Raw genomic sequence first — 13666 nt, forward strand, 5'->3', positions numbered from 1 at the left:
ACATCAGTAGGAAATTGGGCAGAGAAATGGCAGATGGAGTTTAATCTGGACATGTGTGAGGTGTTAAACTTTGGGAGGTCAATGTAAGAGGAAAGTATACAGTGAATGGCAGAATGTTGAGGAGCACTGATGTGCAGGGGGATCTGGGGGTACAAGTCCATAGCTCCCTGAAAGTGGCAACCCAAGTGGATAGGGTTAAAGAATGTGTAGGGCATACTTGCCTTCATTTTTGGAGTATAAAGATTGTGAAGTCCCATTGTAGCCATATAAAACTTTGGTCAGGCCACATCTGGAGCACTGTGTGCAGTTCTGATCGCCCCATTACAGGAAGGTTTGGAGGCTTTGGAGAGGGTGCAGAAGAGGTTCACCAGGATTCTGCCTGGATTAGAGGGTATGAGCTATAAGGGGAGGTTGGATAAACTTGGGTTGTTTTCTCTGGAGCATCGGAGGCTGAAGGGAAATTAGGATAGAAGATCTGATAGAGGCATAGATGAGGAAGATAGAATCTTTTTCCCAGGGTGAAAATGTGAAATACTAGAGGGCGTAGATTTAAAGTGAGAGGGGGAAAGTTCAATGGAGATTTGTGAGGCAAGTTTTTTTTACACAGAGTGGTGGGTGCCTGGGACGGGCTACCAGGGGAGGTGGTGGAAGCAGGTACGACAGCGATGTTTAAGAGGTATTTAGACAGGCACATGAACAGCCAGGGATTGGAGGGATAGGGACCGTGTGCAGGCAGGTGGGATTAGTTTAATTTGGCATCATGGTCAGCACAGACATTGGTGGGCCAAAGGTCCTGTTCCAGCCTGTACTGTCATATCTTCTGCAGATCAATCATGAGCACAGTGCTGAAACAAATTGAGGCACCAGAGATAAAAATAAACAAGGAAACCTTTTGTGTTGTCCTCTGCTTCCATTACAGCAGAGCAGTAAACGTGTCTGGATTTCAGGCTCAATCTCAAGAGCCAATTAATTCTGGGTAGCAGCCAAATCAGCTCGAAGCCGGGACCATTAGCTGTCAGCCCTGTAGATGTGAACACCCCCACCTCCTAGTGCTGACTTTACACCCCTTCCCCACCTTCCAAATTTGCAGTTTGTTTTTGGAAAGAGGGTCAGAGGACTCTGTGTAACAATGCCCATGCAGGTCCCCATCTCCCCTCCTTTCTGAGCCTGATCGCTGCTGTATCTCCATCTCCTCGCTCCAACTGGACCAGTGTCCACCCTCTGCCATGTTATGATCTGGGCAGCCTCATGTTCAGCACAGATTCCAGAAACTGGGAAATGCAAAGTTGACTTTTTTCTCGTTTACATTAAATTTTTATTCTTCAGCTCTCAGGCTGGAGTCCGTCCTGACCTCTGCCCAGCTCTGGACTAGGCACAAGGTGTCAATCTTCCAGAGTATCCTGAGAACGTCAGGGACTTGCTATCAATAGAGATGGAAATGTGATGAGCTGGCAGTCTCGCCTCATGATGAGAGTAGAGGTGTAAGATCACTGTCACTTTGGAGAGCACGATATTTCTCCTCAGGATAGAGGTATCCAAGGCTTCCAGGGTTTGTCCCAGTGACGATAACGGCAACATATTTCCAAGCCAGAAACATGTGGAGGAGAACCTGCAGGTGGTGGTGTTCCTCTGCACCCATAGCTTTTCGGGAGGTTGGAAGTCTGGGTGGTGCTGCCAGAGCAGCTTTGGAAGGTTGTATCTGTGAACGGTGCACCCTGCAGCCGTGCTTTGGTGGAATAAGGACATAGGGTGGCAATGAATGTGGTGGATGTTGCTCATCCTGAAGAGGGGTTTTTAATTCCATCTGCTATGGTGGGGAGGGGGGAAGACTCTGTGACCATAGCATGAACCAACATACCTTACAGACAGTGTGCTTTTTCGTGGTGTCAATGTTGTAACACAGGAATCATGGGAGCAAATTAGTGCACGGCAAGATCCCACAAACAGCTGGTTAAAGAATAAATACTGGCCCAAGTGTACTAGGGGATCTTTTACACCTATCCGAGACAGCAGTCATCTCACCCAAAAGACTGTGCCTCCAACTGTACAGCACTCCCTCAGCACCACACTGAGCTGTTGGTAATGTGCAGTGCTGACGGTCTTGGTCCTGTCAACCTCTGACTCAGTGAAGGAAGCTCCAGCCATTGAGCCACAGCTGGTAGGGGAAAGGTGCTGTATCAACTAGATTCGGGTCAGAGGCCTGCTACAGGTACACAGCATGGAAAACAGGAGAGGGAGGCTTGGGCTCCATTGAATAGGTTGCCAAGGATGCAGGACAGGAGGGCAGTAAATGTGAAAACTAGCAAAAGGACAAAAGACAGATGGCACTGGGTCCTCAGTCACTGCAGCCAAGGTCGACTTGCCAGGGTTTTGGAAACGAGTGGTGGTGTCGGATCAAATGGAGTCCTCTTGCAAAGCAATTACATAGGAACAAAAGTCTTGGTTGAATGGGGAAAAGGGTTATAGTGGGGAGGAGGATTGTAATGGAGACAGGCTGTAATAGGCAATAGGGCTGTAATAGGGAAGACTGTAATTGGGAATAGGGTTGTTATGCCAGCAGGGTGAGATTAAATGTGCTGCAGGATTTCTAGCCTCCATGACAACCTTGAGACAGAAAGTACAGTGATACATTTCTTTCACTCCTGCAGCCTCACTGTGGGCACAAACAAGTTGGCCCCATTGCCAAGCCACTGTCTCCAGGTTTATTTCACTGTCTGCCAGAGTCACTGAAGAGCTGGCCTCCATCCAATGAACACTTATGCTGCAGGACAATTTCTCCACAAGCTTCTGAGTCAGGCCATTGGGAGCTGCTGGCTGGTGTTTGCCTGAAAACTACATTGTCCATGGAAACTCTTTGTGCAATGCATTAAACCGATTTAGTAAACAGAATCTACTCCAGATACAAAAATACTTTGTCAGTGCCCAGGAAGGAGACGTGTGCACACCGAGCAACAGTTCATTGCTCCATGTGATTAATAAAAAGTAATGTTTTCCCAAACCAAAAAGCAAAATGGACCTTTCTCTCTCACAGCCCAGCCCACTCTCTCAGGCTTGATCGGAATTGCCCAGTGTGGTACTCAGTGCAAACGCTGAGTCAGATCGAGTTGTGGGTTGAAGTCCTACCCCAGGCTGCCAGTTAATCCCAGCTGTAGCCCAGCTGCAAGAATGAGGGAATGCTGCACTGTCAGCGGTGCTGCTGCTGAGAAAATATATTAAACCAAGTCTTCAGTTGCCACCGTGATTGGGTATGAAGAATCACATGGCACTGTTCTGAAGATGAGGTCAGTTCCAGTGTCCCATGGTTCACATTTTTCCTTTGTTCCAAATGTAAAAAAACCCAGTACTGTCAGTGGGGGCTTGGGTACGTAGCCTGACTGCCACATCCTTACTTCATGGGAATAAAATGACTAAATTTCAGTATAACTTGCTGTGAGGTGTTTGAGAAAGGTGCTATACAAATACAATGTTTTTTCACCTACCAGAACAGCCTCACTGCACTCCTGGAGAGGCAGGTCTTGGTCGGAGCACAAGATCTGTCCCACTTGGGAGCCTCCATAGGAACATAAAAAGGAAAAGACCCGAGAGGGCAGATGTTGGTCCCTCAGAGACAGACAAGAGAAAGCAAATGGGAAATAAGGAAACAGCAGAGGAATTAAACATTTACTTTAGCATCTTTCTTCACGGAAGGCATAGAAACCTGCGAGAGGAACGAGAGAAGCAAGGGTCTAGCCAGAATGAAGCAGTATGTCAAAAAACAGTAACAGAGGTGAGCCTGAAAGCAGTTAAATCCCAAGGACCCGATGATCTACATCCCAGAGGATGTCTCAGAGACAGAGGATGCACCGGTTCTCATCTTCCAGAGTTCAGATCCTGGAATCGTTCCTGTGGTTTGGAGGGCAGCAAATGTGACCCCACTATTTAAGAGAGAGGGAAGAGGGAACTATTCGCCTGTTAGCGTAACGTGAGGGAAGTGATGAATGTGTAATAAGAGCTATAATGACAGAACATGTGGATAATAATAGCAGGAACAGCAAAGTCAGCATGGGTTTATGGAAAAAAGAGCACGTTTGACTGAACTGCTTGAAGATCCAAGGGGAATATGATATAGATGGATTTTCAGAAAGCTTTCAATAATGTACACACAATCAGTCAACAAGGTCAGCACACGCTTGGTCGGAGTAATATACTGACATTGATTGAGAACTGGTTATTGCACAGAGGGTAAAAAGTGGGAATAAATGGACCCCCCCCCCCCCCCCCCAGGTCAATAATTTCTATTCATCCATTAACTCTGGGGAACTTTATCAGGTGCCTTCTGGAAGTTCATTTAACATCCACACTGCCTGAGGAGGTGGTGGAGGCACGAACTCTCATGATATTTAAGAAGCATTTGGATGAGCACTTGAACCGCTGTAGCAGACTACAGACCAAGTGCTGGTAAACGGATTTGGATCATTGCCACAGACAGTGAACCAAAGGGCCTGCTTCTGTGCACTGTGACTCCATCCGTAAATATGCTCATGTACTGCCGTGGTCACTTTAATGACTTAAGTAAAATCAGTCAGATCTGAGTCAGTCTTTACAGATACCCTGGCTCTCTGATCCATGGAGGATGTGTTCAGTCGCTCCCTCCTTGTAGACTGCAGTAAGTTCATACCAACAGATGCTGGACAAACTGCTCTGTGATTCCCCACTTTGTCTGGTTCTCGAACCCAGTGAAGCACGCCTTGTTCGAGTTGTTTGCATCATTTACTAGATGTGAATCTGCATGTTGGAACACCCACTACTGAGACCGTCTCTCAAAAATGTGTTTGGCTCTTTCAACAACATTGGATTCCCTTGTTCTGATCAACTCAAAAAATAATGTAAGAGGAAGACAAGGACTGAGAAAGCACCTCAATGATCCGTGTTCTGTCCCAGGACCTGGTGAACCTGTGGAATTCTTTACCACAAAAAGTTAATGGAAAATTATTAAATATATTCAAGGAGTTAGAATTGTTCTTAGGGCTAGAGGGATCAAAGGACATGGAGAGACAGCAGGAACGGGTCTGGGACTGGACGAGCAGCTGTGATTTTATTGAATGCAGAGCAGACTCAAAGGGTGAATGTCAACTCTTGGTCCTGTTTGCTCTGTTACACCTAATAATGGAGTACGGACAACACAGCCAAGATCTGCTCTGCATGTGTGATCCGATACAATGGTGGGCTACTCAACTGTAAGTCCATCACATCGGAGTTCAAAGCTCCCACAGTCGCACAGGTGTTTCCAATAGGGAATACCAGGTAGAAATTAGGAACAGGGTCTGGGGCTGATACTTTCTTCCTCTGTTTAGCCCAGCTGCAGTGCCTGAAGCTTGCTGGACATGACAGGGAACATTTCACAATTATTAATGCACCAACTGGTCAGGCAGGGGAAATGGCAGGAGTTGCAAATCTCCAGAACAAGCTGGTCAAGTCTCACTAGAAGCATTGTGCCCACAACCTCCCCATCACTTTTAAGGACTTGCTGAGTTACATTAATTATCTCTCAACAATGCAGTAACTGTTCCTGCAACGCTGACCAACGTCCTCGACCCAGAAGGGGAACAGTTTCTGCTGCAGGGCCTCACTCCTGCACCTGGTAGATGGGTGTGAAAATGCTTCTTCTCTTTACTCATCTTGCCCTTAATCCAATCTTTCCTTCCCCTGATTAGTCTCCGAATCCTCACCACTCCTCAGTACTGCTCTTTCCCCATTCTTTAGCTGATTAAGTGCATTGTTATCAAGGCCCCAGATACTCTGTCACTCTCCCGTGAGCAGAAAGTGTGTCTAGCAACACCATCTGTGCCCCCACATCCAGCCAGTGAGACCCCAGTGAAAGCAACAAACCAACAATTCAGCCCAACCAGTTTATTACAATATGTACAGCATGGGCAGAGTACAGAGTGACAGCTCGTCTGTTCCCAGTCGGACCCCTGTGTGGGTTCACGTGACGATCAGTGGGTCAGTGACGCCCTTCCCTTCAGCATCCTGCGCAGAATCACCTCGATGCCACCGCGGGTGCTGACCCGCTTCTGCCAGCCGTGGGTCCGTAACCGCTTGATGGTCTTTGGCTGGTACTCTGTACCCCGCTTCTTCGTCCGGACCTGTTGCTGGCTCCAAGGGAAGAGCCAGGCGGTGAGGCAGCCGGCCGCCTCCACTTGCAGCCCTGCCGCAGGGTTCAGTGTCAGGAGGCCAGAGGTCCGCGAGAGGGCCCAACTACAGACCTCGCGTTGGCTGGGACTGAGGGAGACAGCGGGAACCGAGTACTGCACTGGGAACCACCTGAAGAAAGCAACAAAGGCAGCGCAATATCAGGAGGCAAGCTTTGGTTTCAACTCCAGACACAAGTTGTAACATCATAGAAGTGAAGCACAAAATGAGGCCACTCGGCCAATCAGGTTCATGCTAAGCAAAAGGAGCTGGAGACGGATGCCACTGCCCAGAACCCGACCTGTAGGTTACAGATCCGTGTACTCTTCAATGGACAATGGTCTTCACCAGGAGGTGTCCACCTCCCACCTAATCCTGCTGTCAAATAACCGAGGGCCATGGCCCGAGGTTTGCTAACACAAATTTCACAGTCCCAGCCACATTCTCAGGAATCTCCGCTGTAGCTCTCAAGCACCATCACAATGGAGGCTGACCCTCTGCCTACCCTGAGCCTTACTGTAACAGTGCTGGAGGCTACAGACAGAATTCTCCAGCCCCTCAACCTACAGCCCGGGAACCGGCAGCATTCCATTCATGAACAACCAATCCCGAGTCCTCACACCTCTGCTCCACGCCTCCCTCCTTCACGACAGTTTCCCTCATCTTCACCTTCCCCACAGCAGCCTCCACATTCAACGGATCATCCTTCACAATTTCCACCATCCTCAACACCAGTCCACTACCAGACACATCCTTCCCCCAGCATTCCCAAGGGACTGTTCCCTGAGCAACTCCCTTGTGCATCCTCCATCTCCTCCAACTGCTTCTCCTCTTGAGGCACATTCCCACACAACCACCGGAGGTGCAACACCTGTTGTTTTACCTCTTCCCTTCCCACCATCCAGGGACACAAACTCTCCTTTCAGGTAAGGCAGCAATTCACATGTGCGTCTCCCAGTCTGGTGTGCCGCATTCAGTGCTCACATCGTGGGAAACCAATCACAGACTGGGTGATCACTCTGCCCAACCCTAACCTGGTTTTTTTCAATCTTTTTATTGAATTTCAAATTAATTCAAATTGATGTACATCATGTTAATAATTCTACACATGATACAAAGAGATCGGGGTAACAATAATGACAGTTAATATTTACACTCACAAAGAGTAAAATATGTAATCTAGACCTCCCGCTCTCTTGCTAAGTGAACATGATGGGAAAAAAAATTGAAAAAAATATAATTATATGAAGAGAAAACCCCCAAATCAAAAAACACATTAAACAAAAGCAAACCAAAAACTTCAAAGAAAAAAAACTGGACTGATATTTCTTCGATTAAAAAAACCACATTCTTATGTCGTCAGCTCCGCTCCTCTATATTCAAAGGTTATTGAAGGATATTGGAAAAAGGTCTGCTCATATCATATGAAAATACTGAATAAACGGGCCCCAAACTTCCTCAGATTTAAGTGAAGGATCAACAGTACCATTCCTCATTTTTTCTAAGTTTAAACATGTTATAGTTTGAGAAAACCATTGAAATGTGGCAGGGGGTACAGGGTCCTTCCATTTAAATAGAATGGATCTCTTGGCCATTAATGTAACAAATGCAATCATACGACAAGCAGCCTAACCCTAACCTGTGTTCCGCCCACAAGGAAGACCCTAATCCCCCATCCCACTCCCACATGACCTCTGGGTCTGTGGCCTCCTGCACATTATAACAAGGCCCAACACAAGCTCAACAAAAAGCACCTCATCTTCTGTCTGAGGACATTGCCACCTTCTGGGGCTCAGTGTTGAATCCAACAATTTCAGGCAACCGCCTTTATCTGAACAAGAACTGGCCAGTTCTACTGGAGACCATCCATCTGTAATTTTAACTTAGTTCCTTCTCCACAGACACTACCTGATCTGCTGGGCATTTCCTGCAGCCCAGACCTGTGTTTCAGTTTTTACAAATCCCTTTATTTTCTCTCTCTAACCGCCCTCATTAATCCATCAACTAGATGGCTTCATCAACAGCTTATCTTTACTAATCCATCCTAAACTCAGACATTCCCCTGTCCTATCCATCTCTCCCCACCCTCTCTGCACCAGCAGTCAGTTTAGGTGGTATTTTCTGTGACACTAAGGTGTCCAACTCCAGTAACAACAACCCAGGGTGCCAGCTGACACACAAACATCTCCTGCTCCTGTTCACAAAAAACCCTAACCACCTCCTTTCCAGGCTACAGATGTCTAACATCCCTCATCAGAATTCCTGTCCCCAGCCACATGACTTTTTTTTACTGTATAAACACACAAGCCTACAAGTGCTTGTAATATGAAATAAAAATAGCCAAGGTTGGAGATACCCAGTGGGTCAGATAGTCTCCATAGAGAGGGAGAAAGGGGCAAGATTCAGAACTAGTAGTAAATCAGGTTGATCTCTATGCCTGATGTTTTTCAGGAAGGACTCTGCCATCATTCCCTGGTTTGGTCCATGCCTAAAACCCAAGGCTGACTCACAACAGCCCAGCACAGTTCAGCAAGACTCAGACCAAGGGTAATTAGGAGGGGAAATAAATGCCAGATTTTCCCACAACCTTACCCTGTGAATGAACATAAAATCAAAATACAATCGAATATGTATCGATGACGAGGTGGAGAAGGGTGAGAGCTCAAGTTTCTAGGTGTAAATATCACCAGCAGTTTGTCCTGGTCCAGCCATGTGGATGCTGTGGCCAAGAACGCACACCAGCACTTCTACTTCCTCAGAAGGCCAAGGAAATTTGGCACGTCCCCGTCGACTCTCACCACCCTCTCTGCATCTACACTTCTCGCTGCCAACATAATCAAGGACCCCTCCCACCCTGGACATTCTCTCTTCTCCCCCCTCCTGTCGGGCAGAAGATACAAAAGCCTGAAAACACGTACCCCCAGGCTCAATGACAGCTTCTACCCCGCCGTAATAAAATTATTGAATGGATCTCCCATACGCCAAAAGATCAACTCTTGATCTCCTTGTCATCGCCCTTGCACTGTCTCCCCGCGCTCCCTCTCCCCCCGCGCCGCGCTCCCTCTCTCCCCCCACCGCGCTCCCTCTCCCCCCCACGCTCCCTCTCCCCCTGCACCGCACTCCCTCTACTCCCGCCGCGCTCCCTCCCCTGCACCACGCTCCCTCTCTCTCCCCGCACTGCACTCCCTCTCTCCCCACGCCGCGCTCCCTCTCTCCCCCGCACCGCGCTCCCTCTCTCCCCCCGCACCGCGCTCCCTCTCTCCCCCCGCGCCGCGCTCCCTCTCTCCCCCCACCACGCTCCCTCTCCCTGTGCTCCCTCTCTCCCCCCGCGCCGCGCTCCCTCTCTCCCCCCGCCGCGCTCCCTCTCCCCCGCGCCGCGCTCCCTCTCTCTCCCCCCGCCGCGCTCCCTCTCCCCCCGCGCCGCGCTCCCTCTCCCCCCGCGCCGCGCTCCCTCTCCCCCCCGCGCCGCGCTCCCTCTCCCCCCCCCGCCGCGCTCCCTCTCTCCCCCCGCCGCGCTCCCTCTCCCCCCCCGCCGCGCTCCCTCTCCCCCCGCGCCGCGCTCCCTCTCTCTCCCCCCGCCGCGCTCCCTCTCCCCCCCGCCGCGCTCCCTCTCCCCCCCGCCGCGCTCCCTCTCCCCCGCGCCGCGCTCCCTCTCCCCCCCGCCGCGCTCCCTCTCCCCCCCGCCGCGCTCCCTCTCCCCCCGCGCCGCGCTCCCTCTCTCTCCCCCCGCCCGCGCTCCCTCTCCCCCCCCGCCGCGCTCCCTCTCCCCCCCCCGCCGCGCTCCCTCTCCCCCCGCGCCGCGCTCCCTCTCCCCCCGCGCCGCGCTCCCTCTCCCCCCGCGCCGCGCTCCCTCTCCCCCCGCGCCGCGCTCCCTCTCTCTCCCCCCGCCGCGCTCCCTCTCTCCCCCCGCCGCGCTCCCTCTCTCCCCGCGCCGCGCTCCCTCTCTCCCCCCGCCGCGCTCCCTCTCTCCCCCCCGCCGCGCTCCCTCTCTCCCCCCGCCGCGCTCCCTCTCCCCCCGCCGCGCTCCCTCTCTCCCCCCGCCGCGCTCCCTCTCTCCCCCCCGCCGCGCTCCCTCTCCCCCCCGCGCCGCGCTCCCTCTCCCCCCCCGCCGCGCTCCCTCTCCCCCGCGCCGCGCTCCCTCTCCCCCCGCGCCGCGCTCCCTCTCCCCCCCCGCCGCGCTCCCTCTCTCCCCCCGCCGCGCTCCCTCTCCCCCCGCGCCGCGCTCCCTCTCCCCCGCGCCGCGCTCCCTCTCTCTCCCCCCGCCGCGCTCCCTCTCCCCCCCCGCCGCGCTCCCTCTCTCCCCCCGCCGCGCTCCCTCTCTCCCCCCGCCGCGCTCCCTCTCTCCCCCCGCCGCGCTCCCTCTCCCCCCGCCGCGCTCCCTCTCTCCCCCCGCCGCGCTCCCTCTCTCCCCCCGCCGCGCTCCCTCTCCCCCCCCCGCCGCGCTCCCTCTCTCCCCCCGCCGCGCTCCCTCTCTCCCCCGCCGCGCTCCCTCTCCCCCCGCCGCTCTCTCCCCCCGCCGCGCTCCCTCTCTCCCCCCGCCGCGCTCCCTCTCTCCCCCCGCCGCGCTCCCTCTCCCCCCCGCCGCGCTCCCTCTGTAACTGTGACACTCTGGTCTACATTCTGTGTCCCTGTTGACGACCTCGACGCCCTGATGTCTGGGATGAACCGTCTGGACGGCAGGCAAACAAAAGCTTTTCACTGTATCCCGGTACAGGAGGCAACAACGGACCCACTCCAACAGGGGCTGCCGGTGTTTGCAGCAGCTTCCCGCGATCAGGGACGATCAGCTATTCAGCCACAGTGGGCATCACCGCCCGGCCTGGGCACGTCCCCACCTCCACCGACAGGGGGCGGCGGCGCGGAGACCCGAGCCCCCCCCCCCCCCCGGGCCCCGCCGCCCCGGGCCCCGCCGCCCCGGGCCGTACCTGCACCGCCCCCCCGGGCCCCGCCGCCGCCCCGGGCCGTACCTGCACCGCCCCCCCCGGGCCCCCGCCGCCCCGGGCCGTACCTGCACCGCCCCCCCGGGCCCCCGCCGCCCCGGGCCGTACCTGCACCGCCCCCCCGGGCCCCCGCCGCCCCGAGCCGTACCTGCACCGCCCCGCCGCCGCCCGCAGGACGCTCATGGCCGCACTCACTCCCCAGGCTTCGCCAGGCGCAAAGGCCTCGACAAGCACCCACCAGTACCCCGCCGCCTCATTGGTCGCCTCGCACCACGGGATTATCCAATGGCGGGCCGCTTTGCCGGAGCAGCCGCAATGCGCCCGTCCATCGCGCTGAGCATGCTGGGAGTTGTAGTTCAGATTCTTCTTCCAAAGTTGGAAGTTGCGCCCGCGGTCGGTGGGAAGGCGGCGGGTCCGGCGGCGGGTCCGGCGGCGGGTCCGGCGGCGGGTCGGGCAGCGTCCGTGCGGACAGGAGCGGGCAATGACCCGTCATCAGGATTGGCAACTTCTGATGGTCGATACTCTGCAACCTGTCGGTGCAGCAGTGCAGTGATGCAGCGATGCACCAGTGCAGTAATGCAGCGGTGCAGCAATGCAGCAGTGCAAGGAACCCGGCAGGCAGTCTGCATGCTGCCAGCCACTGGAGCTCTCTGTGCATCGGTGCTGTGGACAGAGGGGTAAATACGGGTCAACGTGCCCAGACAACTGCCCCTCCCGTTCTTTGCAATCCACCTGGGTCCGGAGAGATCACCTAGGTTGTTGGTTTAGGATCCGATCCCAACGATTCCTCCGACAAGTGGAAAATTCACAACGCTGGCCCTCGACTGTTCCAGTACTTCCCCAGCCAACCTCCCGTCTTCCACCCTCTGGAAACTTGAGGTCATCCAAACACCACTGCCTGTCCTAATTTGCACCGTGTTCACCTATCACCAGATGAAACAACATCTTAATCTTAAATCTTACAACTGTCACCCTTCTCAACCCTCTCCATGGTCTCTCCCTTCTAAGTCTCAGAAACCTCCTCCAGCCCGACACCTCTCTGGGATCTCTGTGCTCCTCCAGTTCCAGCCTTTGACTATCCCTGATTGTAAGCAGCACCACCTGCTGCCCGGCCCTGGTCTTTGGAACTTTCTCCTGAAACCTCTGTCTCTTTCTACATCTTTAAGTTGCTCCTTAAAAACATCCTGTGGCCCGATGCCAGGTTTTGTCTGATAACACTGCTTGAAGCACCTCAGATATTTTCCCATGTGAATAAAGATGCTCTTTGCCTCAAGCACTCAATTTATTAAAAAAAAACAAAGAATGCTAGAAGTACTCAGCAGGTCGGGCAGCATCTGGTGTGGGAGGCATGAGATGTACAGGTATAATTTTGTATAATTCATGACTATGTATAAGTTTGTATAATTCTTGTATAATTTTGTATAATTTATGTTTAATGTATGTTTTTCTTGTGAATGTTGTGTCTCTAATGCTCTGTGCCTGTGATACTGCTGCACGTAAGTTTTTCACTGTACCCATGTATACATGTACTTGTGTGTATGACAATAACCTCCACTTGGACTTTGATGAAGAGAGATTAAAGCAGTTTAAGGATTCAAGAAAGCTTCAGAATCACGTTGGCATTATTATCCAACTGCTCCCTTCTTAAATCTCAGATCAGACCTCACTAAAACACTACAGTGAATGGGCACTGCAGTCACTACATATAAAGCAAAAAGAGAAAACACTCATCAGCTCAGTGTATCTACGGAAAGGGAAACAGGATTAATTTAATTCTGTTTCTCTTTTTACAGAGGCTGCCTGTTGAATGTTTCCAACAATTCCAGTTTTGTTTAAGATTTCTGGCATCTGCATTTTTTAATTTACACCACAAGGTTCTCCATTCTAACTATTCTTTGGAAGAGAACTTGAGTACAAAAGTAAAGTCTGACTGTAGTTAGGACCTTGGGGACTGCACCCTGGAGTGCACAGCTTTGGTTCCTCTGCCTGGGATGTAGTTGCCACAGAGGGAGCGCAGTGAAGGTTTATTGGGCTGGTTCCGTGTGAGGAGAGGTTGAACATACTGAGATCGTATTCTCTGGAGTTTGGAAGAATGAAAAGAGATCTCACTGAAAGTTACAAAATATTTGCAGAGAGCGACAGGCTGAATGTGGGGAGGATGGTTCCCCTGGCTGAGGAATGTGGGACCGGGGGCAGAGTCTCAGAATGAGGGGGTCACCCATTTAGTACTGAGATGAGGAGAAATTTCCTCACTCAGAGGGTGGTGGATCTGTGGAATTCTGCACCCTAGAGAAGTGCAGAGGCTCACCTGATGAATTTATCTCCGGATATTAAAGGAATCAAGGGATACGGGGTTAGTGCAGGAAAATGGTGCTGAGGTAGAGCAGCCATGATCCAACTAGTGGAGCAGGTTTGATGGGCCGAATGGCCGATTCCTGCTCCTATTATGAAGCCGAGCAGCAATTTGGAGCCTTTGGTGGTGTACCCAATGGACAGACAGCTGTGGCTAAATTCCTGTCCAGCTGCCCCCAGGTCCCATCGTCCCTGCCTGACAT

General features: G+C 52.7%; 1 protein-coding gene across 1 annotated transcript; it reads right to left on the minus strand.

The window, feature by feature from the left end:
- Positions 1-5874: 5874 nt before the first annotated feature.
- On the minus strand, positions 5875-11575 carry mrpl34 (mitochondrial ribosomal protein L34). The gene is made up of 2 exons (XM_052037913.1): positions 11260-11575; positions 5875-6303 (listed from the first exon to the last, which is right to left on the minus strand). The coding sequence occupies exons 1-2, from the start codon at positions 11292-11294 to the stop codon at positions 5976-5978; spliced, it is 363 nt and encodes a 120-aa protein (XP_051893873.1). The 5' UTR covers positions 11295-11575; the 3' UTR covers positions 5875-5975.
- Between the last annotated feature and the right edge of the window lie 2091 nt (positions 11576-13666).

The sequence above is a fragment of the Pristis pectinata genome, chromosome 24 (assembly GCF_009764475.1).
Source record: "Pristis pectinata isolate sPriPec2 chromosome 24, sPriPec2.1.pri, whole genome shotgun sequence".
Taxonomy (NCBI): Eukaryota; Metazoa; Chordata; class Chondrichthyes; order Rhinopristiformes; family Pristidae; genus Pristis; species Pristis pectinata.